The sequence below is a fragment of the Hoplias malabaricus genome, chromosome 4 (genome assembly GCF_029633855.1).
Source record: "Hoplias malabaricus isolate fHopMal1 chromosome 4, fHopMal1.hap1, whole genome shotgun sequence".
NCBI lineage: Eukaryota > Metazoa > Chordata > Actinopteri > Characiformes > Erythrinidae > Hoplias > Hoplias malabaricus.
This window is the reverse complement of record NC_089803.1, coordinates 50,171,797-50,198,823: the sequence shown is the minus strand read 5'-3', so window position 1 is coordinate 50,198,823 and position 27,027 is coordinate 50,171,797. Positions and strand designations below refer to the sequence as shown.

The window sequence follows — 27,027 nt, the reverse complement described above, 5'->3', positions numbered from 1 at the left end:
GATATTAAGACATACAACATAACACACAGCATAATCATAGCAAATATCAACAAATGCCATTATCTACTCAAATAAGGAAGTCAACAGTGCAAAATGTACAAGGTAACTGCCTACATTCTGTAAAACAATGTAATGGCTGGTTGATGAGACCACAACATGAAAAGGGATGCAGACAAATTTAAGATTTAAATAATAAGAATTTATTGAATGATTGACAACTTAAGAGAAAAGACATGACAAGACAAAACGATGAAGTGTGGATATAAATGCATGGGTGTGCAAACTAAAAAAAGACAGTGCCAAGTCTGAGAGCAATGACTACTACATGTAACCTTTTATAGATCAATTGTCATACCATGGTTGGCTGTGCGAAATTTGGATGCACCAAGCGGTCAGAGAAAAACATGCAGATGTATGGTTTCTCAAAGGAAAGACACAGAAGACAAAAATGGTCAGAAACAACATGACAATCACAAGAAACTACAATAACAGAAAATTGTATAAAGTAAGTTATCTTTAAATAAAAGAATTAGACAACTTATAGGCAGCGTGGTCCTCTCAAGTGTTTCCCTCATGGAGCTCAATGATGCTGTGGCATTGCTGGAAAGAGAGGCCATACTCCTGGAAAGCAAGCTTCCCTCATGACATGATCTAAAAAAATAAATAAATACCAGCAGGTACATCAGGCTGAAGTTACTAATAGAGTCCAAGTGTATCAGAGCTGCAAAGAGGGAAAAGCAAATTGATGATCTTGTCAGAGTCAGAGTAGAAAAGCAAAGAAGACGAAATGTTCTTCAACACCTACAGCTACAACAACCACACCTCTGTCTAGTACCTTGATCATTGCCATGAACATTAGTTGTGCACCTGCAACTGCAGTTTTAAGCTGTGCATGATCTGGAAGCATGGTTGCTGCAACAGCCTCATCATCACTTTACCAGTCTCAGTAACTTCATGTCAGCCTGGTCATTGTTATGTCAGCTTCATCATGTATGTAAAGGAATTGGGATTTCAGCAGGGGACTTTAACTGTGCTCTTGGTCAAGTCCTGGATAAAACATTTCTAGCCTCTGTGAATCTTAGGTCATCCTCTACTCTTAAGCAGTTGTGTGGTGAACTTGGTTTCACTGATGTTTGGAGAGAATTAATCACACAATCCATATTCATATTCAAGAATTGATTATATCTTTAGGGTGGCACGGTGGCGCAGCAGGTAGGTGTCGCAGTCACACAGCTCCAGGGACCTGGAGGTTGTGGGTTTGATTCCTGCTCCGGGTGACTGTCTGTGAGGAATGTGGTGTGATCTCCCCGTGTCCGCGTGGGTTTCCTCCGGGTGACTGTCTGTGAGGAGTGTGGTGTGTTCTCTCTTTGTCTGTGTGGGTTTCCTCCGGGTGACCGTCTGTGAGGAGTTTGGTGTGCTCTCCCCGTCTCCGCGTTGGTTTTCTCTGAGTGACTATCTATGAGGAGTGTGGTGTGTTCTCCCTGTGTCTGCGTGGGTTTCCTCTGGGTGCTCCAGTTTCCTCCCACGCTCCAAAAACACACTTTGGTAGGCGGATTGGCAACTCAAATATGTCCGTAGGTGTGAGTGTGTGTGTGTTGCCCTGTGAAGGACTGGCGCCCCCTCCAGGGTGTATTCCTGTCTTGCGCCCAATGATTCCAGGTAGGCTCTGGACCCACCGCGACCCTGAACTGGATAAGCGCTTACAGATAATGGATGGATTATATCTTTATGCCAAACAATTGTATACATTTAATCTCTTCATGTGAAATAGTTTCAATTGTGTTATCTGATCATGTCCCAGTATTCATGGATATTAACATATAGAAATAAAATTTGGAGATTTAATTAATTGTTACTTACTCGTGCATTTATTGACAGTGTACGACAATGGAATGTTGAGTATTGGGAAGATAATAAAAACTAATTGGTCTCATCTGCCACCCTCTGGGACGCTGCAAAAGCTACAATACGTGGACATATATTATCTTTTATATCATTTCATAAAGTATTTTTAATAACAAATCGAAGAGAATTGGAAACTGAGGTAAGAAATTAGAACAATTACATAAAGCTGTACCTAGTCAAATTAACTGGAAGTCATTGTGTAGCAGTAACTTACTACTTAAAAAAGATAAGGAACCACAATACTGCTCATCCTATAGACACATATACAGTAATCCCTCGCTACTTTGCGGTTCATCTTTCGCGGATTCGCTATTTTGGGGGTTTTTCAAGAGGGCTTATGGCCGCTATATCGTGGATATTGAGGGAAAATCTAGCAAAACTAAGAATAGTAGAAAGAATAATAGACAAAATATTTCATTAATATTTACATGTATTAGACTGGGCCTGTAGGTGACAAAATATATCATTTACAAGTGTTTCTTACGTACAGTACGTGTTGTTCATGTCCACAGACGAGTGAAATTTACTGACGCTAAATCACAGCTTAGGAATGACTCTATTAAAGAAACTGGTGGGATATCACATGTAGTTCCAGCTGAAAAACATTATAGAACGACTGTTTAATGCAAAGGGTGGGTTGTTAACAGCAACAGGGAGGGGTTTAAAAGTCCAAATACTCATTAAATACATAAAAATAGGGTCTGTTCCCCCTCCAGATTTTCACAATATTGTGGAGTAAAAAGATATGTGACTTAAAAAGATCGCCCAAAATGGAAATATTTCCGTGAAGTATGGATACATGAAAAATGTGCATAAGTACAGTAACGAATAACATTTACTTCATTATTGTCCACCACGGTTTAAAGGTAAACTATATAGTATGCTTACCTTAAAATCACAGCATTAAAAATCATTGTGATGCTCTACTGAACTGCAGGAAAAAAAGAGCCCCTGTTGTTGCTGCTTTGGGCTCAGCACTGAAGGAAGATAGGAAACAACACTGACTGCACTGGCTAACCGGTAATATAAATATACAATAATATAAAGAATCAGCATTTACATTTAAGGACTGCACTGCTGACAACAGTGTTGCCAGTCACTATTTTCTGGCCCCCTAAATAGCAGAGATCAAATAACTTTGTGGATTGTTGTCAGTGCACACTACACCTCTTGCGCGAAGCAAGTAGTCAATGGATTTTAAGCTGGCCTCACTCTATGGATTCTGCCAGTTGTAGATCTGCATTTATGTACTTCTTGTATTGTTTTGTACAGATTTACATGAATCATAGATTGCCTCCTCCTCAGGTCAGGCCAAAACAGCAGACTTGTGAATTGGCCCTTTTGCATGTTAGTTAAATTTCATTTATTTAATTATTATTTTCATTTTATTTCCTACAGCAGCAGGATATTGTTAAGACTTGTATGCTGTTCTTGGCCATGTTAGATTTTTTAAAACCCAGCTTCTAGTACCATTCTTTCATGCATATTCTGTAACCGCTTATCCAATTCAGGGTCACAGTGGGTCTGGTGCCTAAACGGAATCACTGGGTGCAAGGAACACACCCTGGGGGGATAACCTTTCTTTGCTGGGAGAGACACATTTACACAAACACATGGACATTTAGAGTAGCCAATCCACCTACAAATGTGTGCTTTTGGACCACGGGAGGAAACTGGAGCACCCAGAGGAAACCCACACAGACACAGCAAGAACAAACCAAACTCATCACAGACCATGAAGCTGTGTGACAGCGACACTACCTATTGTGCCATCATCCCACCCTCTAATACCATGTATCTATTTTGATACATTCGATGGACAAATATTAGTAATTACTTTTTTGATATGTGTTTTTTTGACCATATCTGCAAGTAGGGAAGGAAAATTATCATAGACAGTGTATAATCCAGGAAACAATAATAAAGGAACCTTTTCAGTTTGTCTTCTCTACATAACAGGATCAGCTTTTGCATTAATTGTCAGGATCGCAGGGTGGACTGATGGAGCTGGACACACTTGCTGTCACGCCCTCGTCATGTCTGTTTTTTTCCGGCCATGTGCTGAGAGCGAGCACACGGCTTTGTTTGTTTATTTTCTTGTCCCGCCTTTGTTCCGCCTCCTCGTCTGTCTCATTTGTTTACCTGCCCCCTCGTTAGCTGTCCAGGTGTATCGTGTCTGTGTTCAGTATTTAAGTCCCCTTCCTGCACTTCCTGTTTGTTGGTCATTTGTTCTTTGTACTATGTCAAGTCAGTCGTGTTATCAGTCTATCTGTCTGTCTCTGCAAGTTTCTACGTTATTGTTTTCCACATTGTCGTTGTATTTCCTCTGTCGTTTCGTTCTTTAGTCTGTCTGTCCCGTTTGCCCTGTTTAGCTCCCCGTGTCCCGTTTAGCATGCTTGGATCCCCGTTTCTGTTCTTTCTGTTAAAGTCTCTTTGTTTTGTTATTATTGTAAAATAAAGTTTATCGGTGCTTTAGCGTGTGCGTCCGCTCCGTCAGTCTGCACCCCTCGTTCCTGACACTTGCTAAAACACAGTATATTTTTATTGAAACAAAAGGTAACAAAACAGAGAGACAGACTTGGAATAAAGAAAGACCTAGACAGAGGGAGCTAAACAGACAGAGAGAGCTAAACAGGGCAAACAGGACAGACAGACTAGAGAGCTAAACAGACTAACACTGAACAGAGAGCTAAACAGAGTCTTAAACAGAGAAAAAAACGAAACGAGGAACAGCAGAGACAGACAGACTTGGTAGCAACACGACAACAGTGGAAACAAATGTCCAACAACATACACAGAGACAAAAGGACTTATATTCACAACACAGACAAGGGACACCTGGAACAGATAACGAGGGGGCAGGATTACAAATGACACTGATGAGGACACTTACGAGGAAGAGGAACTAAGGCGGGACTAGGGCGGAGACATGAACAATAACAAACAGAGCCATGTGTAAGAGCACATTAATCATAAAGGAACTGTTACCTTTCAAATTTCAGGACGTACAAGCAAGAACCTTCCAGAGGGGTCAGGGATAAACCATTTTTCCCAAAGATCGATGTGCACACATGGGTAATCCCAGGGTTTGAAATGACCATTCCAGTGAAGCAGGTTTGCATCCTGGAGGAAAGTCTCAGTATATCGGACATCAGGACTCCAACCTAAAAGCAAATATTTACGCACAGTTAAACTAAAATTGTGACAGTGGTCTATAAAAATTTCAAGGCAGATAAATATGTACAGACAAGCATCAAGTATGTCATGATTTTGGCATGAAGGATGCACACTGTTAAACCTCTATCACTTGTTAAATTCATTAGCGTCATAGATTCAGTTCAGTACAAAATGAGCAAATTCAGGAACCAAGCATTTCTTATACAACCAATTATGTTTAGTTAAGAATGTATGTAAATGTGACTTAAATTTTTTTTGTCTTTTTTTGACAAAACCATAATTTTGAACCTCATTAAAATACACGCACGCACGTGTACACACACACACACACACATATATTTATATATATATTTCAACCACACATGCCTTAATGATGACAAGCAGGGCGGCACGGTGGCACAGCAGGTAGTGTCGCAGTCACACAGCTCCAGGGCCTGGAGGTTGTGGGTTAGATTCCAGCTCCGGATGACTGTCTGTGAGGAGTTGGTGTGTTCTCCCCGTGTTCGCGTGGGTTTCCTCCGGGTGCTCCGGTTTCCTCCCACAGTCCAAAAACACACGTTGCAGGTGGATTGGCGACTCGAAAGTGTCCGTAGGTGTGAGTGAATGTGTGTGTGTGTCTGTGTTGCCCTGTGAAGGACTGGCGCCCCCTCCAGGGTGTATTCCCGCCTTGCGCCCAATGATTCCAGGTAGGCTCTGGACCCCCCGCGACCCTGAATTGGATAAGCGGTTACAGATAATGGATGGATGGATGACAAGCAATATCCTGAACCTTGAACCTTATGGAGTAAGATTACTGTCAAAAAAATTGTGTGTATGCTCATATACATTTGTACATAAATATTTATTTGTACACAAAAGTCTGTTTTGTGTGTGTTTTGTACAAATACGACTTCAAAAATATAAGATTTTAAAAACTTAATATACGACTTGAATTATTACGGTACGACTTCTAAATTATGAACATGAATTGGAAAGTGAGAAAACACTGTCAAAAATACGTCAATCGATTTGATATAGTGGGCGGCACGGTGGCGCAGCAGGTAGGTGTCGCAGTCACACAGCTCCAGGGGCCTGGAGGTTGTGGGTTTGATTCCCGCTCCGGGTGACTGTCTGTGAGGAGTTGGTGTGTTCTCCCCGTGTCTGCGTGGGTTTCCTCCGGGTGCTCCAGTTTCCTCCCACAGTCCAAAAACACACGTTGGTAGGTGGATTGGTGACTCGAAAGTGTCCGTAGGTGTGAGTGTGTGTGTGTGTGTTGCCCTGTGAAGGACTGGCGCCCCCTCCAGGGTGTATTCCCGCCTTGCGCCCAATGATTCCAGGTAGGCTCTGGACCCACCGTGACCCTGAATTAGATAAGCGGTTACAGATAATGAATGAATGAATGATTTGATATAGTGCACATGCATGGTCTGCTGGGTCATGTTTTGAACTGGTGGGAGAGGAGGCAAATGAAAGCTTATGGTGTCCCCTTGTGCCCAATATATTTTATTTTACGATTATATGGTAAATAAGTGCATTTACATATTAGAGCCCCATTTTTAAGTTTTATTTTATTTTTATGTGGTAACTGATGAATATAGTAGAACAAGGAGAGTTACAGACAGACAGATGAAAGCTTGTTAGTTTCAGGATAATCTCAGAAATTCAGTGTTCGTAATCTAAAAGTCGTACCCATTATAATTGACAGACTTTTGTGTACAAATTAAATACCTATGTACAAAAGTATATGAGCATGCACATGTTTATTTTTTACAGTAATCTTACTCCACAGAACCTGAAGTAGAGAACTAGGACATTATGAAATGCTAAATTGCTACAATGGGGTCATTTTTTTGTGTGTGTAATATGTGTTCTCCTTCAGTGCAACACTTAAAACTGGTGGGGCAATATATAATGGTTAAAAATAGTTTTTTTTTTTTCATAGTTCCATTCCATTATAAAGGAGAAGACCTTTATCTTGTGGAAAGATAAACAAAAAAAAGCTAGTAAATTTCAACTTGAAATCTCTTTATGGGGACACAATCTTAATGTCCTGGTAAAGCTGCAAGAAGGGAGATTTTTTTTATTTAAGTGTACTGACAGTACACTTTGGTCAAATGCTGTTGGTCCCACCAGCCCTGTGATTACAGAACAGAAACTAAAATAAGCAACAATTGCTACATTTTTACAAAAAGATCTTTATGAGGTTTTCTTAAAAGGCAGAAAGGATGAAGGAATATTAAGGGAAAAATATTACCCAGGTGTCTGACGTGCCACTTTGGGTCAATTTTTGTGTACTTGTTATGGAACACAACCAACATAGGAGGAGTGGCCACACCACCTGCCATAGCACTGCTGTACAGGTTTTCCCTAAATTCAGGAAGGAAAATTAATATTATTATAACTTTATGCAATATTACATAAAAACATAATAATAAAGTGAGTTACGTGTATAAGCCCGAACGCTGTTTCTAGGGTTCTTCTCACAACAGCGACAACGAAAAATCATTAGGAACTTACTCAAAGTTCCTGCTCATCCATTTCTCAAGCTGCATGGTGATCTTTTGTTTCTTCCACTCTAAAATGTCAGCCACAAACACCCCTGGGTTAAATGAACAGTCACTTGGGCTAATGCCCAGCTCCCTCACCTCCTGCTTGCGATAGTCTAAGAAACCCATGTAGGTTGTCTGTAAAAAGAAACAAACAGATATTTAAAAGTACACATATAGGGACATCTATTCTATGGTCAGGATTAACAATGTGTTTCTCTGAAGGCAGAATAAAGGAAAGGCACACTGATCAGGTTTTTTTAATAAACCATACTTGCTAGCCTTCGTATCAGTATAGACAGAAACTTGGCAAATGGCCTTTTAAACAGAAACACAATATTAGCCACTTAGGAGCAAAATATTTTTACTTGTTTTGACATGTTCATTTGTGCAGTAATGCAGTTCAATGTACTCAATGACTGTAGCCAACAATCTATCCTCAATTACAAACAAAGGCCCACTCAGTTATCAATATGCACATCTAATTTTACACTTATACAGTGCCTTTCTAAACACCCAAGGACGCTTTAAAACCCACACTGCTCAGAACGCTCAGAACACTCAATCCACACACACACTGGCGAGAAGCGGCTGCCAAACGCGCACAGCATACTCTCGACCAGGAACGACCATCCACCTGGAGGACTGCATCGGGCACTAGGATTTCACCCAGGACAGAGCGCCAGTCCATATCTGGGCACACACACATTCACTCACACACAGACATTCATATACACATTCATTCACTCACACACCAGGACAGTTATTAGAGAAGCCAATTCACCTATCCTCCATGTTTTTGGACTGTGGGAGGAAACCGGAGACCCCGGAGGAAACCCACGCAGACACGGGGAGAACATGGAAACTCCACCCAGATGGGACTTGAACCCAAGATCCCAGCACTGAGAGGCGAGCATAAACATACACATACAGCAGCACTACTCACTTGCATGCCTACACTTCGAACCATCTCATGAGTAGAAGGCAAATCACAGTCTGATGCAAATGCAGCTGCATGGCCTGGCTCCAGTCTAATATTGAATAGCTCCTGAATATCTCCTGTGTGTTCCAATCAAAAACGATACATTTGTATTTTATTTGCATTTATGTTAAATGATACATTTTGCATTATTTCTGGTAAATAACATTTTTTCGTTACTTGATGTTGATAGAAATAATGATACCTTGCACAATGACATCATCATCCATGTAAATGATTCTCTTGTGATTTCTGATGGTGAGCAGGGGCAAGTAAAATCTCACAAAATTTAGCTGTGAAACAAAGAAAGATAAGTGCAGTGAGATTTATTAAACAAAAAACCTAATTGCTGCTAATTCTTAACACTGGGTATACATTCTATTCATTTGTAGTGAGGCAATGCTTACTGGGTGTAGCAGGTCAGGTCTGGATGAATCTGGTTTTACCTTCTTTTTCAGTACCATGGGATTAAACTCCAGAATTGTATACCTGATCTCTTTTAGTTTAGTCTTCTCTATGTACTCCCTGTTTAAGACCAGAAAGACAATAGGACAAGGAAAGCGCATCTGGAATCAAACTTTCAGAAAAAGACCCAGCTGGTAATTAAGAGTTTTTACACATTTTTACTTAACTGTTTTTAGAAATTATATCATTGAAAATTGTAAGGCAAGGGTTACTACTTTTATCTTAAAAGCTTTAAGCAGAAGTGCCTCCTCGTTGTGCCTCCTTTGTAGTCCTGCCCCCTCGTTATCTGTCCCAGGTGTTCCTTGTCTGTTCCCTTGTCTTAGTGCCTCTTTGTTGGACATTCCACTTTAGCTGGTCTGTCACTAGTCAGTTTGTTTTGCCTGGTCTTTGCTTCTCTTCCCTTAGTATGTCTGTCTGGTCGGTCTGTTCCTTCCCTGTGCTTCTGTGCTCAGTTTGTTTGTTTCTCTCTAGTCTGTTAGCATTTCTCCCTTTCTCTAGTCTCTTAGCATTCCCTCTCTTTTTTGGTTAGTTTGAAATTCTCTCTCTCTCTAGTCTGTTAGGTATCTGTCTCTCAGTCCAGGTTTGTCTGTATTTGTGTCTCAGTCTAGATCTCTCTATATCGGTCCTCTGTCCTAGTCTTATTCTAAGTATTCTGTCTTTGTTTTATCTTTTGTGTAAGTAAAATTATCCTGTTATAGCGTGTGCATCTGCCTCCGTCAGTCCGCGCAGTCCTGACACATGAAAGTAACAAACAGAACAAATCAACATACAAACAAATTTCTGTGGCAATTTAAACATTAAATAATATTTTGCGGACTAATTAAATTTCAGTCACATAAAAACAGTCATTTTTCTCCTCAAACATACAGTTCTACCTCAATATATGGAGCTTCTGAACATCAGCAAACCAGAGAGAATTTCCCCACAATCATAGACAATCCCTTTAACTGAAATTCTTCAACCACACTAGCCTTTTGTTGATAAGATTGTGGATAATGTGTTTCTTAGATCCTTAAGGCCTTAAATATGGGCATGGGATTGGTATTGAATAAAATGGAAAAACTATAGGGATGTTAAACTATATGACATTATATTAATTAATTTTGGACCTTTTGTGCTAGATGTAAAATATTTTCAGGGTAATGTTGGTTTGCAGTGTATTTTGGGTACCCATAACTAAAGATACAATAAATGATGCAAGTACATAATTTTAAATCTGGAGGTTTTTAACTTACAGTGTAATTGTGCCCCTGTAAAATCTTCATTCTTAAACACATCAGATCTTTCAAACTTGAATATTTATATTTATATAGTACCCCGCATTTAACAATGCTGTGACATTTATCACAAAGTAAAGTCAATTCATTCAAAACAAGTTGAAATTTCACTTTTAGGAAATTAGAGTAGGACAATGTCACACTATGCTTTGACATTTTGATCTCATGCTTTAGATAAGCTTAAAGTTATTATTATTATTATTATTTTAATTAATGTTCACTAATAATATTAACAGCTCACTGGTAAAATATACTGATATACTATCAAACTCATTGTGAACATCAATGTGAATATATCAAGGGTTTTGATTGTAAACCTAAAATGTTTCCCATTCCACAGCAGGACGGCTGCTGAAAAAAAAGAGGATAGAAATGTCCAAAATGTATATTCATCAAAACATTATGGCCTCTACAATGAGAGAACTCTAAATGTATGGATGTATTTTTCATGTACTTAAATTATTCATCATCATTCTGTACTGTTTGTTAGTGTTCTGTATGCTGAATTTGCTCTGTTGTGTATGTGTATGAGTGTTTATGTATTGAATATTGTAAGAATCTTTGAGTTTCTGAAAAATGGTATATCATTTTAATGTATTATTACTATTATTATAATTACATGTAGTGTTTCTACAATATTTTCAGTATCACAGCATTTAAGGTTTGCAAGTGCTTGTATTGTACCTTATCAGTTTGATGGCATTTCTCAGGGTCACAATGTAGAAGAAAATGTTGGCCTGACTGTTGCTATAGACACTATTGATAGTTGCAATGGCGGCTCCAGCACGTTCCTCGGATGCACAGATGACCACAGGGATGTCTGTTTCTGGCTCACCCTCACCCTCCACAACTTGGTCTTGGGTTTGGTGCTCAAAATCTGCAGAACAAGGCCATTGCCACACATTGACCTGACCTCTTCCCTTTTCAAACTAAGCACCAAATAAACTGGCATGCACCTCTGTACTTCTTGTACATTAAAAGGACTGTACCTTGTTACATTTACATAGAATATGTGATATAGTACTAGAAATCACACAAAAAAATGTAATAATTCCTGATGTGCTTTATAGGTACCTGTGTGGACTGATGGTATTGTTTTGAATGTCTTGATGCACAGAAGAGCTAATGCCATCAGAGTCAGTAATATCAAAAGCAGTCGGTTAACTGAAACACAGAGAGATGTGAAAATAATAATAAAAAGTGTGAAAGGAATTGAAAATCATTTTTCAATGTGCTGATTGCTCAGCACAGAGTAATCTCAAGCAATTATATTATAATCATACACAGGGTAAAATGTAAAATATCCTGTGCCAATACATTAGAGCTTCACATAGGGCACACCACACTCTCTTTCTACCTGCTGTCATGCTTTCTATTGAACCAACTCTGAATCATTTTCTCAAAAACTCAAAACACTATCCAGAACTCGTTTGATTGTCACATGACTCCTCCAGCCATGTTGTTCAGCCATCAACCTATCACAGATACAACTCTCCTGATTATTGACTGGTTGCACCTGTATCAAACTCTTTATTAACTCTTTCTAAGAGTCTTTTGTGAAGTGTTGTCCCTGTGCTCAGAGCGTGCCAAGCTTTTCTTCTCTCTGTGTTTTCTGGTTTTGATCTATTGTTTCTTGACTACGGTTTTGCCTCTCCCTTTCTGGACTTTTTCCTCTTTCTGGTTTTGACTATTGGAACTACCTCTAGGATTGATGACTGTGTTTTACGTGTTGAATGTGTTGCTTAGCGTGTTCACTATTACATTGTTAGATTTTGCTAATAAACATTTTAGTCCCTTTGGCGCACGTCTGTTCTTGTCTGAAATAGTTGCACCTTCAGCCACAAAATTTGTTGTTTGAATCCTGTGGAGTGAATTTTGTCAAAAGTTTTACTAAAGCAAAAATAAATCTGCAAGCAAAATTTCTAGAATCAATAGCAGAAAGAATATATTGTGAATGCAAAACAGAAAAAAAATACCAAAATTATACATTTAAAATAAATATGGCTACCTTTGCAGTTACTTGATACTGATTTTTGTTTGTGTTTTGCTAGTCTTTACTTTGTTTTCCGGTCAGGTCTTTTGCTTCTGAAATCTTTGTTTCTGCTTCATTTTTGGGTGTTTTACTTATTTATTTATTTTACTTCTGTGTTCTGAATATATCCATTGGTCACTCTTGAAATTCTGCAACTGGCAGACATTAGGTGGCTTGCCATTAATGAATGTGTCAAACGTATCCTTTTGCAGTAGGAGGAGATGAAGTTCCAAGTGACAAAAGACATTGAGAGACACTACCCTGCTGAACTGCTTTACCAAATGTACAGTGACCAAATTACGGTAATTTGATCTACCTGAAGTTCCTTCAGCCAATTGTGTCAGAGTTAAAAGGATCAATAAAATCTTTCAGGTTGACACAGCCAATCCTGCAAAAGGAGAACTCATAACATTCTACCAATCTCTTCTTGAGCATATAGGTTTGCCGCAGACATTCAAGAGCTGGCATGACATCATGGAATTTAACTTGCATGATCATCTTTTGCCCATAGACGCTGTAGACTTTGGGGTACAGTTCCGTCTTGCCTTTCACGAATCAACAGGAATAACCGACCAGGTTGTACATGACCTGAAAACCAGATGCAGCGACTACATGCTAGAGTTGGCAAAGGAGATCAAAAAGAGATTTCCAGAAAATATGAAACAACTAGAGGCTCTTAAATTTTTGTCACCAAGCAGTGTTCTGCATGCAAATGAGCCAAAGCTAGATGATCTTCTGTATCCCTTCTTTTCTCACTTTAAAGGTGACATAGGAACCACAACAGTGGAGAATCTTGCATACTCTAGACTGGTCAAACAAAGAAGATAATAAAACTGAGGACTTCTGGATAGAAGCTAAATTTCACACAGAAGCTGCAGAAGACAGAGATTTTGAAGAACTAGGCAGCTTTGCCCCATCCCTTCTTGCTTTACCATTTAGCAATGCTGCTGTTAAAAGGTCACTTTCCCAAATGACCCTCATAAAGAATAAGCTACGAAACAGGCTACAGCAGAAATCTCTGCTAAATACAATGAGAATCTGAGCTTACATGCAAAGGAACAAAATCTGCTGCCATCAGTTCAAGCCATCAGCGCGGAAGCTTGCTCTGTTATCTACTCAGCATGTGCTGATGAAGGAAAGGAAGAGAGCACAAATATTTAAAAGAAAAAAGGTCTAAGATTGTAAACAGTTCTTTATAAAAACTGAAATTTAAAGGAAGCTGCATGGCAAGGCAGTAAAGTAATACTTATCCCCAGAACTATCATTTTTATAAATGAAATTCTTGAAATAATTTTTATCAAGCATGAGCTCATCTGTGATTCCTCCTGAATATCAAAGATGTAATTATATTTTCTGACAGCAGGTGTCGCAAATGTCCGCTCATTCTAATCCTCTGTTATTCAAATGCACGCAAGATCCTGAACAGACACTAAAACAGATAGAAACACAGCAACCGTCCACAGACCCAACAGAGTGAGCGACGGAGAACTTCAATTCGTGTGGAAAAGCTCATTCCGCCATGTTTGAAAAGGCATGAAAGCTATCGGGGTGGGCGTGGCTAGGTCCCAGAGGCGGTTTCAGAGCAAGAAATCCTTGACCAAATGCCTTTCTCTAAGCCCAACTCTGAAGCAAAAAACATGAAGCAGAAGCAAAGATCCAGAAGCAAAAGACCTGACCAGGAAAATAACAAGATAAAGAAGTATATTTTAAAAATATACTTTTGATACATTTTGCTGTTTTGCATTCACAGTATATACTTTCTAAGATAAGATAAGATAGCCTTTTTTGTCATTGCACATGTACAACGAAATTGAGCAGCAATCCTTAAAGTGCTAAAACAAACAAAAACAGTAGAAACATGCAGTTTTTTTTACAATATAAATAACAATTATTGCACTAGCCCTGGGTAGTAGAGGAGATTAATGTGCGTGTGTTTGCTGTGTATTGCACAGGCCCTGAGTGGCTTAAGAGGTTTGTGTGTTCAGTTCCCGTACAGCACTGGGGTAAAAGCTGTTTTTCAGTCTGTTTGTCCTGGATGTGATGGACCTGAAGCGTTTTCCTGAGGGCAACTGTTGGAAGAGATGTGTCCAGGATGGGAGGAGTCTTTCAGTATATTGGCTGCCCTGCTGAGGCAGCGGGAGCTGAACAGATCCTCCAGCCTGGGCAGTGGACAGCCGATGATCTTCTGGCCCATGTTGATCACTCTCTGTAGAGCTCTCCTTTCTGCCACTGAGCAGCTGCTGTACCATGTTGAGATGCAGTAGGTCAGCACACTTTCGATGGCACAGCGGTAGTAAGACACCAGCAGCTTCTTATGAAGGTTGTTTTTCCTGAGAATTCTCAGGAAATAAAGTCTCTGCTGTGCCTTCCTAACTACAGCTGTGGTGTTGGTGGTCCAGGAGAGATCTTCAGAGATGTTTTGAAGAAGATCTGCACACTACAGCAAGCAGCTATTCTCACTGATGGTATCCTGAATATACTAGTAACAGACAGGAAACCAAATTTGGCTTGTCTTCCTTTTTATCCGATTAATAATCGATTAATCGAAAAAATAATTGACAGATTAATCGATTATCAAAATAATAATTAGTTGCAGCCCTATTAACATCTATGGTTCTTCCAGTCCTACATCCTATTTCATGCTCATTCTCAGCACTGCAGTGACACTGACATGGTGATGGTGTGTTAGTGTGTGTTGTGCTGATGTGACTGGAGCAGACACAGCCCTGATGCTGGAGTTTTTAAAACCCTCAATGTCACTGCTCTACTGAGAATAGTCCAGAAACCAAAAACTGATGGAGGACTAGAGGATGGCCAACACAAACTGCGCAACAACAGATGAGCTGCTGTCTTTGATTGTACATCTATAAAAGGGACCAACGATGTAAGAGTGTCTAACAGAATGGACATGTGAATGGACACAGGATTGTGAAAATTCCAGTAGCACTGCTGTGTCTGACCCACTCATAGGTGGTAGTCATAATGTTATGGTTGATTGGTGTACACTCAATCATATACAGTGACAAAATCACATGCACATTCACAGAATCACTCAGTTACACACAACCACACCCACACAAACACACAGTCTTTCCCACACACAATCACACACATTGACACAGAGAAATGCATTCACACACTTCCAGCTGTTTTCAAGCACTATGTATTTCCTTCAGGAAATGCAACTCTAGTATTTTATTACAATTATTATTAATAATATATTGGCAAACAAGAATAAACCTAATAAGAGCAATAACCATAATTATGCAACATATTGCATGAATAAGCATTTGTCGCAAATAGGAGATGAACAAAAGCCCTCCATACGTCTAGTAGTGGAAATGTACTCAGAAAATCTAATCTGACTTTTGTTTAATATGCAATAGATTCCTGTCAAATAATCCAGTTTCTGTAAATTGTGTAATTACTGATGTGGGTTTGTAAACTTAATCATTTCTGAACCACCTGATATTTATGTTGCAAAATGACTCAAAGGAGAAGGCTCATTACACAAAGAGAATATAATAACGTGACAAAGCATGTAACTATACATGCCATAGTTCATGTTCATGAATGATGAGGGGATTTTTGAGATCGATCCTAGGTTAAGTGCATCATCTGCAGTACAGTGATCCCTCATTTTTCATGGGGGATGCTTTCCAAGACCACTCGCGAAAAACTAATTTACCCGAAGTAGAGGAAAGATATTTTTTTATGTATTTAACGAGTATTTGGACTTTTAAAACCCTCCCTGTGCTGTCAACAACCCACCCTTTGCATTAAACAGTCTTCTCTAATGTTTTTCAGCTGGAACTACATGTGATATCCTACCAGTTTCTAAGCTGTGATTTAGTGTCAGTAAATTTCACTCGGCTGTGGACATGAACAACACAGGTACTGTACGTTAGAAACACTTGTAAATTGTATATTTTGTCACCTACAGACCTATTCTAATACATGTAAATATTAATGAAATACTTTTGGTTATTCATCTTTCACGGTTTTCCTAGATTTTCCCTCAATATTCACGATATTGCGGCCATAAGCCCCCTGGAAAAAAACCCGCAAAGTAGCAAATCCGAGAAAGATGAACTGCGAAGTAGCGAGATATTACTGTAATGTGGTTGCTGTACCAAACCATCATGGTAAAGAGAATGCTGAGCAGTAAAAGCAAAACTCTCAATTTACCGGTCAATCTATGTCCCCAACCTCCCCTTTGGTAATGAGCTTTGGGTAATTTGAAGTTGAAAGAATGATACTGTGTATACATGCAGAAGTAATTAGTTTTCTCTGGCGAGTTGTAGGGGATATTCTTTGTGATTAAGTGAGGAGCTCTGAGTAGCACTGCTGCTCATTTGCATTGAAAGGAACCAGTTGAGGTGGTTTGGGCATCTGATAAAGATGTTGAAAATATACCAGGTATGGCCAGATGGTAGGAGGTCCCAAATTAGACCCAGGAACTGCTAGAGTTATTATATCTCCCTCAGGAGGAGCTGCAGAAGTTGTGGGAGAAGATGACGTCTGGAATGCTTTGCTTGCTGTTACCAGTGTGCAGATAAATTTTCATGTCTACAAATGTACAGTGAAATATTGGAAATTTTATATAATAATAAAATCATTACTCTGGGTGGTGTGAAACAGGTGGTTATGAAATGTCATAGATTATTAAATAGTGTCTACATGTGCATACATTTCAAACTTTATTATGATGCATGCATGTTATTCCTTTCAAAAGCTAGCTAAATAATAGACCGATGGTCTTAAATTCAATAACAAAACAGATTCAAACAGAAGACCTAAACAGAGAGGGAAACAGACTAAACCTAGACAGAGGGAGCTAAACAGACAGAGATCTAAAGAGACTAACCTGGACAAAGAGAGCTAAACAGAGACCTATACTAGAGAGACAGATACAGATCTGTCCAAATTTAGGCCAATACACATGTCAACTAACAGCGATATTTTAAAATGTAGCAGCCTTTCCAGAGTTCAAACTCTAATTTAGTCTAGGATCTGGCAACCCGTTTGGCTGTTCTTGTACCCATTTACAAGAAACTGTTTTGTTCACCCTTGTTTTCTTGTTACTTGTTCCTACTGTTATTTCTGTTTTTTCCACTTACTAACCATTCATAGATCTATTTTATAGATTATCTCCACAGGATTATTTATTACAGAGGCACCAAAACTGCCACCTACTACTGCAGTAACGTTTCTGGTGTAAGTTCCTAAATCAACCAAATGTGGTAACTACTTGCAATACCGTGGCTACTGCCAGTTGTTTTGCCTGCTCAGAGTGTGGCATGTTTAACCTCTAGTGATAATGATAGTGGTTGTGTTTGTGCTAAGTGCCAGCTAGTTAGCTCTCTGGTGGATAAAGTGGACCAGCTAGAAATGTGCATCCGGAACTTATTATCAAGGGAGAGTTATCAGTCTTTCCTCTAACTCCGGCCATCCCCTAATTCCGGCCACTGCCATATATGGTGCAGCTCCGCTCTTTCTCTTCGCCAATCGCATTGGGTAAAACAATAAAACGTAAGTTCAAGCCTTAGTAGGGCATTTAAACATCAGTCTTGCAAGAAATCACACATCTAAACAATATTTAAGTATCTCTAACAGTGTTGTAATTCTTTGTGTGCAAAACTGCATGCAGAACACAACACATTTCCATTTCGCGACAGATATTTTCCTCAGTTGTAAAAGTCTTATCGTAATCTGCTCTGGTCCCATCCCATTGTGGCGCGGTGCTGAAGCCTACAGCAGATTTTTTAAAGTTAAACTGCTAGATGTCCAAGTGTTGTTCCGAAGCCATTTACTTCAATCCTAGATTCTGTTGGTATTACTCAAAATGTAACAGGGCCTACACACTACTGTAGTCACACTTTACACTTAGTTTTGACACTAGGTCTTAACATAGACAAAATTAATATCAACCATTACTTAAATTCATGAGCTACATCTTAGCCATAATATATATAATATATATATTACATCCCCTCACTATTCTACAGAGTGTATAGTAAAACCATCTACCGCCCTACAGTGTATAGAAAACTAATTCAGACAGCTCTCACCAGTAAAGTATTTATGGACTTTTTTAATAATAAAATTGATAATATTAGACAACAAACTCAACCCACAGTATTAAATGTGACCTGGCTGCCATGCGGTATGGCTGATATAAAACATAACGTAATTGTAAAAGAAAGACTTTAAATTTTTGTACCCACTCCCACAGTTAGAACTAGAGAAGATTATCACCTCCGCAAACTGTACAACTTGCACACTTGATGCAATTCCCAGAAAATTACTCAATGAATTAGTACCAGATTACGATAAGATTGATTCTATGATTCTATTCTGTCAGTTTTTTAAAAGTTTACATGGAAATGCACACATCAGACATGAGTTTGATTGTACAGACAAACTGATGAAAAACCTTTCTGCAAAATTATATGCATTCATTTTTTATACAGATGTGAACTAAAATATATATTAAACATACAACTTTAATGAATATGGACCACTGTGATGAAAGCATGACAGTTCAATATATGGAACTAATAGCAAGTTAATTAACAGATAATTATCGGAATTAACACAAGTATTAGTGAGTTACCTCATTTCTTTTTATAAATACAAATAATTGTACATTAATTAACAGTTAATTCATTAACAGTTAGTGAGTACATAAGCTATAAACCAATGAAATACTAACCTATTAATTAACATCATATTTTATTAATAATTAATTGCTACCTAATCAATAACTAAGTAACAGTTAATTGTCAATGAACAGTAAACTGTAGCTAAATAATGAATAATTATTAGTTAACAAAATTAATGATAATTGGCGACCCTTATTGTCAAGTTACCAAATTTTTCACTTTAAAACCTGTGCTTACTTTTAGACTACATAAAATTTATTTAAGCAATATACAGATAATAAAGACTTAATTTTGAAATTTGCACAAGTTGAAGCACTGACATCTGTGACAGCAGTGCTGCAGCCAGAATATTCTTCTGTGAGGATGTCTATTCCAGAGCGGAGCTCTATTAGGGTTTTAGCCCAAGATCTCTCCAGTCATCATACACTTAACACACCCAGGTTTCCAGGTAAAACACAAACAGCATGCTAAGTTGTTAATCTAGCATGCTAATCTAATCTAAATGATCCATGACTAGAGAAGAGTAGTAATATGAGAGGAAATATTGATGAAATATCCTCCTCCTTGGATCACCACCTTAACGTGGTGTAGGGGTTTGCGTGCCTGCGTGAGCCTAGGAGCTATGTTGTCGGGGGCAATAGCCCCTGGTAGGGTCTCCCAAGGCAAATTGGTCCTAGGTGATGGGCCAGACAAAGAGTGATCCATAAAGACACGGATGAAAAAGATAATAACGTGGACACAGCCTCCCTTGCCCGGAGCAGGGTTACCGGGGCCTCACCCTGGAGCCAGGCCTGGGGGCGGGGACTTTTACCTATGGGGTCCTGCCGGGCTTAGCCCGAAGGAGATACATGGGTCCACTCTCCCATGGGCCCACCGCCTGTGGGAGAGGTAGTAATCCGGGTCTGGTGCATTGTGGATCGGGTGGCGGTCGGGGTCGGGGGCCCTGGCGTTCTGATCCGCAGTTACTGAAACTGGCTTTTGGAACATAGAATGTAAACTCTCTGGTGGGAAAAGAGCCTGAGCTGGTGCGCGAGGTTGAGAGGTACCGGCTAGATATAGTTGGGCTCACCTCGACACACAGTATGGGCTCTGGAACCAATCTCCTTGAGAGGGGCTGGATGCTCTTTCACTCTGGAGTTGCCCAGAGTGAGAGGCGTAAGGCAGGTGTGGGCTTACTCATAGCCCCCCGGCTTAGCACCTGTACGTTGGGGTTTACCCCAGTGGACGAGAGGGTAATTTCCCTGCGCCTTCGGATTGGGAAAAGGGCTCTGACTGTTGTTTGTGCTTATGCACCTAACAGCAGTTCAGAGTACCATGCCTTCTTGGGGACCCTAGAGGGGGTGCTGGAGAACACTCCTTCTGGGGACTCCATTGTTCTGCTGGGGGACTTCAACGCTCACGTGGGTAATGACAGTGAGACCTGGAGGGGCATGATTGGGAGGAACGGCCCCGCTGATCTGAACCCGAGTGGTGTTCAGTTATTGGATTTCTGTGCCCGTCACAGTTTGTCCATTACGAACACCATGTTCGAGCATAAGCGTGTCCACAAGTACACCTGGCATCAAGATACCCTAGGCCGCATTTCGATAATCAACTTTATAGTCGTATCATCTGACCTGCGGCCATATGTTCTGGACACTCGGGTGAAGAGAGGCGCTGAGCTGTCAACTGATCACCACCTTGTGGTGAGTTGGATCAGATGGCGGGGTAGGATGCTGGACAGACCTGGCAGGCCCAAACGTGTGCTGAGGGTTTGCTGGGAACGTTTGGCAGAGGAACCTGTCAGAAGTATCTTCAACTCCCACATCCAGCAAAGCTTTGACTGCATCCCAGGGGAGGCTGGTGACATTGAGTCCGAGTGGGCCATGTTCCGGACCTCCATTGTTGAGGCGGCTGAACGGAGCTGTGGCTGCAAGGTTGTCGGTGCCTGTCGGGGTGGCAATCTCCGCACTCAGTGGTGGACACCCCGGGTGAGGGGGGCTGTCAAGCTGAAGAAAGAGTCCTATCGAGCCTGGTTGGTAGGGGACTCTGGAGGCAGCCGACAGGTACCGAGGAGCCAAGCGGCTCGTGGCCTCGGCAGTTGCTGAGGCAAAAACTCGGGTGTGGGAGGAGTTCAGTGAGAACATGGAAAACGACTTTCCTCCGAGAAGTTTCTGGCAAACCGTCAGGCAACTCAGGAGGGGATAGCAGTTTTCCACCAACACTGTATATGGTGGAGTTGGGGAACTGTTGACCTCGACTGGGGACATCACCAGACGGTGGAAGGAATACTTCAAGGATCTTCTCAATCCCACCAGCACGTCTTCCGCAGAGGAAGCAGAGCTTGGGGATCCTGGGGGGGGGGGTCGTCTATCACTGGGGCTGAAGTGGCCAAGGTGGTAGGGAAACTCCTTGGCGGTAGGGCCCCGGGGGTGGATGAGGTTCACCCCGGGTTCCTCAAGGCTCTGGATGTTGTGGGGCTGTCCTGGTTGACACGTCTTTGCAACATCGCGTGGACATCGGGGGCAGTGCCTCTGGACTGGCAGACTGGGGTGGTGGTTCCCCTTTTTAAAAAGGGGGATTGGAGGGTGTGTTCCAACTATAGGGGAATCACACTCCTCAGCCTCCCCGGTAAGGTCTATGCGGGGGTACTGGAGAAGAGAGTCTGACTGATAGTTGAACCTTGGATCCAGGAGGAACAATGCGGATTCCGCCCCCGGTCGTGGAACACAGGACCTGCTCTTTACCCTCGCTAGGATCCTGGAGGGTGCATGGTAGTTTGCTCAACCAGTCTACATGTGTTCTGTGGGGGGTGCTCAGGGAGTATGGGGTCCTGGGCTCTTTGTTACGAGCTATCCAGTCCCTGTACAAACAGAGCAGGAGTCTGGTTCGTATGGCTGGCAGTAAGTCCGACTGGTTTCCAGTCGGAGTTGGACTCCGTCAGGCCTGCCCGTTGTCACCGGTTCTGTCCACAATTTTTATGGACAGAATTTCTCGGCGTAGCCAAGTGGCGGAGGGTGTCCGGTTTGGTGGTCTCAGGATTCCATGTCTGCTTTTTGCAGATGATGTGGTCTTGTTGGCTTCATTGAGCCGGGACCTCCAGCTCTTGTAGGACCAGTTTGCAGCCGAGTGTGAAGCGGTAGGGATGAGGATCAGCACCTCCAAGTCCGAGTCCATGGTACTTAGTCAGAAAAGGGTGGAGTGCTCTCTCCAGGTTGGAAGTGAGATCCTGCCTCAAGTGGAGGAGTTTAAATACCTCGGGGTCTTGTTCACGAGTGAGGGAATGATGGAGCGTGAGATTGACAGGCGGATCGGTGCAGCGTCAGCAGTAATGCGGGCTCTGTACCGGTCCGTTGTGGTGAAGAGAGAGCTGAGCAGAAAAGCAAAGCTCTCGATTTACCGTTCAATCTACGTCCCAACCCTCACCTATGGTCACGAACTTTGGGTAGTGACCGAAAGAACAAGATCGCGGGTACAAGCGGCTGAAATGAGTTTTCTCCGCAGGATGTCTGGACTCTCCCTTAGAGACAGGGTTAGGAGCTTGGACATCCGGGAGAGACTCGGAGTGGAGCCGCTGCTCCTCCACGTCGAGAGGAGTCAGTTGAGGTGGTTCGGGCATCTGGTTCGGATGCCTCCTGGACGCCGTCCTGGAGAGGTGTTCCGGGCATGTCCAACGGGGAGGAGGCCCCGGGGCAGACCAAGAACACGCTGGAGAGACTACGTGTCTCGACTGGCCTGGGAACGCCTCGGTATACCCCCGGAGGAGCTGGAGTCGGTGGCTGGGGAGAGGGAGGTCTGGGTTTCTTTGCTCCGACTGCTTCCCCCGCGACCCGGACCCGGATAAGCGGTGGATAATGGATGGATGGATGGATGGATGGAATATTGGTGATGTATTTGAAAGATGGAGGCAACTTACAGCCCAGCAGGACTAAGAGAGCTGAAGATTTGGCTATTTTCTCCTGAGCAGGTGAGCAAGTAATTTCCAAAAAACTATAAAGGTACAGATAAAATGTGTACTGAGTACTGTGCTCAGATAACAGATATAAAGTCCATGGTCTGTGTTTTTTTTTTTTTTTGTCATATAAGTGCTTAATGATGGCAGATTAGGGATGTAAACTAAACAATTTGTGTATTTTAGATGGAAAAAGTGAATAACATGGGTAGAGTAAAGAATGTAAATGCTGTGGTTTGTGTGTTTTAAATTAATAAAATCAGCACTGAAAGTGGAAAATGGATGTAAACCATTGTTTGTGTTGCAAAAGAGAATTCAAGTAAGAAGCTAGTGAATAACAACATTAGCTTGAAAACTGACCCATGTGTGAAACGTCTGAATAATAAAATTGTGAATAACAAGCAAAAATCTGCCAACTAAATGACATTTGTCGTGGAGGAAAAAAAATAAATAAGAAAGGTTGCATATAGGTAGATGTTTTAGTGAAAATATGTACACTTTTCTATGTAACTATGCTGATTATTGCAAATTCATTTTAGCAATGAAAGTCCAAAATTCTTAAACTCTTCTTGCACTCATTTGTGTAGGATTTGTTTTCTTCAACTGGTAACCTGATTAAGCTTCTTGTCTGGGGAAGAGGGGAAAGAGACTGACAGCTCTCTCACTCTTTTGAATCTATATTGTAGTTTTTAATTTAAATGCTTGCTGTCAGAATTACAGATTGCTCCTTGAGATATAACAACCATCAAAACAAGCCTTCAAACTGTGATCCTCTCTAAAGTCTCAAATTAATTTAAAAACTGTGTTGCTTGTACAGCAGATTGTGATTTAGAGACTCAACATGAAACTGGGAGGGATTAATCCAAACTTGGACACTTTATAGGAGAAGGGAAATCTTCCAGCTTTCAAACTTTCTGTGTAATAACATTTTTGTGACAAATAAAGCAGTACTTGAGTGAAATGCTCTGTCCTAAGAAAACTAAAAACAAATTTATCAGTTGGTGTAATTCCAATGTAGTCTATACTGTAATGCTCTAATGTAGTAAGATTACAAGTTCTTCCATCCTAAACTTCCATTCTACTTTGCAAAAAATGTAAGGTGCAGCTTTCATTTTTCAGGCTGTGTATATAGATGAATTAAGAGATTTTGATATGACGATAACCATATGTATTTATATTTTTTAAATATTAAAAAAAAATTCAATGTAAAAGCATAAGTGAGGTTCATTTAACAAAGTTTTATCAATACAGAAACAATCTAAGGGTTTTATTACAATTGACAAGCACACAAGTGAATACAGTATTCACATAATAAGAACAGTGTCTTACATTTATTCAGTAGGGCCATCATTCATTCTTATAAACCTGCAAGGAGAAAGCAGAGATGTCAGTTATTTAAACTGAAACTGTAGTCTATTACTATATTCCCCAAAATTAATATACCTAAAATTATTAAGTGTTTCATTATGATGAAAGGGTACTTCAATGTTACTTGTTCTGCTATAAATAATTATAAATCCATCCACAGCTGGTCTCTGCTGACAGATATTGCCCACCTTCAGCAGTCTGAGTCCCCTGTGTTCCTTTCATACATGAGGAACTGCTTTGGAGGAGTCTACAAAGCTTCCTTCCTGGTGGCATTCTTCACTGTGCCTCTATCTCTTGCTTACAAATATGCATTTCAGCTTAAAACCTCTTCCTCTCCCTTTCCCTTTCTGGAGGAGAATAAAATCCACATTGATGTCTAAGTGCCAAGATAAACATATGACTCTTTCTGGCTGTTTTAAAGGCAGAGAGTCCAAATGAACCAAACAAAAGCTGTACAAAAGGCATATTTACCAGATATGGCCTGCAGTTTGTTGAAGAAAAAAAAAAAAAAAGCAAAAACATTGTTATTCAGTATTTCTGAATTGTGGGTTTAATTATAATATGGGGGGTAAAGCACAGTTGGGAAAGTATATTCCCCGACAAATGCATGTTTTTATGTCTTTATTAATTATTTTTGTCAACTCGAACAAAGATTATGTGCTTCCTCAAAAAAATGAGGAAATTTCAGTTTTCTGTTATTTGGATCATTTAATGTGCATTAACCTTTTGCAAAACTTAGAAAAGTTTCCTTTTTACTTTGAAAATATTTGTGGTTTCCTCAAATTGCAGTTACTCACAAATGAGTGATAAAGGTTTTAAACATGTCTTGAGTTCCTATATTTTCTGTGCTTATGAGTGTACCAAGTCCCAAAGTAAAACATTCAGAGTGTTCCTGAAAGCAAGATGGTTGTTGTTGCAAGACATAAATTGTGAAAATATAACCAATGAATTGGCCAGGTTTAGTGTTTTTGGAGAAAGTCAGATCTTTTAAATAATTTCTGAACCTGAACCTTTTTTGGCTGATGCTTGTTTTAGCCCAGGTATTGAAATGAAATGAACTGTTTCTGTGATTCTGCTCGTTTGGAAACATTTCTATTCACCCAAATTAGACATTTTGTAGTCTACATACAATCACGTTTTGTTATTCTATTAAATAAAACATAACACATAAAAAAAAACAATTCATTTAAGCTAAGTGTATTTAGAGAGAAAATGTCTTACCTTCAGCATATTCCACTTCAGTAAGGACTCTTTCTTTAAAATTTATATACCCAGTAGGTGATGGGACACTTTTGCCGTTAATGTACACATAAAGCCATTTAGTCAAGCAAATGTAACGCTCACCAAGTCCATCTGCAGTCATTTCCAATCCACTCGTCCCCCGCCTCACTCTCTCTCTCTTTCTCTCTCTCTCTCCAGATGTGTTCTGTGTATGAGCCAAGTCTTACTCTCAACTTTTGTTACACAGAAGAAACTTTTCCCAATACAATTTTTTAGCAAAACATAAAACCACAACAAACATCTGAACATGCAAAATGCTAGGTACAAGAAAGTGGTTCAGTAACTGTGGGAGACCACCAGGGACAGTGCAAACACTGGAACAAATAATCTCATCTCATTATGACTCATGAATGTGTGCATGTCAAGCTCTTACACCAGCAAAGTTAAGGACATGATGTGTAACATCTGGCTGACGTGTCCATTCTTGCCCATGTAATATCCTCCTAAGAATCTGAAAACACTTGGGTATTCTGATTGACAGCCAAACCTGGCTGTTTTCCAAAGTAACAGAACCATGGCAACATGCAATAACCATTGTGTTTCCTTGGAAACATGATGGAAACCTTGTTTCAACTTCATGAGACCTGTGCTGGTAGAACTGTAAATGCAAATTACATGCAAATACAACCCCACTTCCAGAAATGTTTGGTACACCAAGCTAAATATAAATAAAAACGGAATGTAATGTATAGCTATAATCTGTAGTTATTAAAAAAAATAGAACAAAGACAGAATTTCAAATGATGAAAGCTGGAAATTTGATTGTTTTTTGAAAAATGTTTCCCGTATTCAATTTGATGCCTGCATACATTGATGTTCCCTTTAAGTACATGTAAACACACTTATTTCCTGACAAATTTAACTGCAGTTGTTTATCTGTATAAATCACATTCTTAATCTGCATACTTCACATGATTTTATGCATTACTGTCAGTTTTGTTGCCACTGGGAGTTTACATATAACATGGGGGATGCTGAACATAATAGAAAGGCAACTGTATGTCACTCTATCAAAAAAAGTGTGCAAGAAGCTATGGCCTAATGGTTAGAAAAGAGGGCTAAGGACTGAAAGGTAATTTGTTTGCTTCCCATGACCGGCAGGAAACTTGGGGGCAGTGGGAATGAAAGAATAGCACTGTCCCTCTCCCTCAATCCACAGGTGAGGCGCCCATGAGCAAGGCACTGAACCCACAACTGCTCCCTGGGTGCGGGAGATGGCTGCCTTCCACTCTGGGGGTTTGTTCACAGCCTCTAGTGCACTAGTGTGTGTGTGTACTGCCACAGATGGGTTAAATGTGGAAGACACATTTTGTTTTACGTTGTATAATGACAAATAACTGCACACTTCACATTTCATACTTTGTACAGGTTTGTGTGTTGTTACCTGGGCATAACCCTGTAATGGACATCAAATAAGGATTC

The 27,027-nt window shown here is 40.4% G+C and overlaps 1 protein-coding gene across 1 annotated transcript; it reads right to left on the bottom strand.

The window, feature by feature from the left end:
* Positions 1-296: 296 nt before the first annotated feature.
* Positions 297-27,027, bottom strand: glt8d2 (glycosyltransferase 8 domain containing 2). Its single transcript, XM_066667999.1, has 12 exons — positions 26,990-27,027; positions 25,669-25,750; positions 24,286-24,321; positions 11,403-11,492; positions 11,013-11,205; positions 8,994-9,111; positions 8,792-8,879; positions 8,554-8,666; positions 7,579-7,745; positions 7,316-7,428; positions 4,894-5,069; positions 297-651 (listed from the first exon to the last, which is right to left on the bottom strand). The coding sequence occupies exons 3-11, from the start codon at positions 24,305-24,307 to the stop codon at positions 4,897-4,899; spliced, it is 1,077 nt and encodes a 358-aa protein (XP_066524096.1). The 5' UTR covers positions 24,308-24,321; positions 25,669-25,750; positions 26,990-27,027; the 3' UTR covers positions 297-651; positions 4,894-4,896.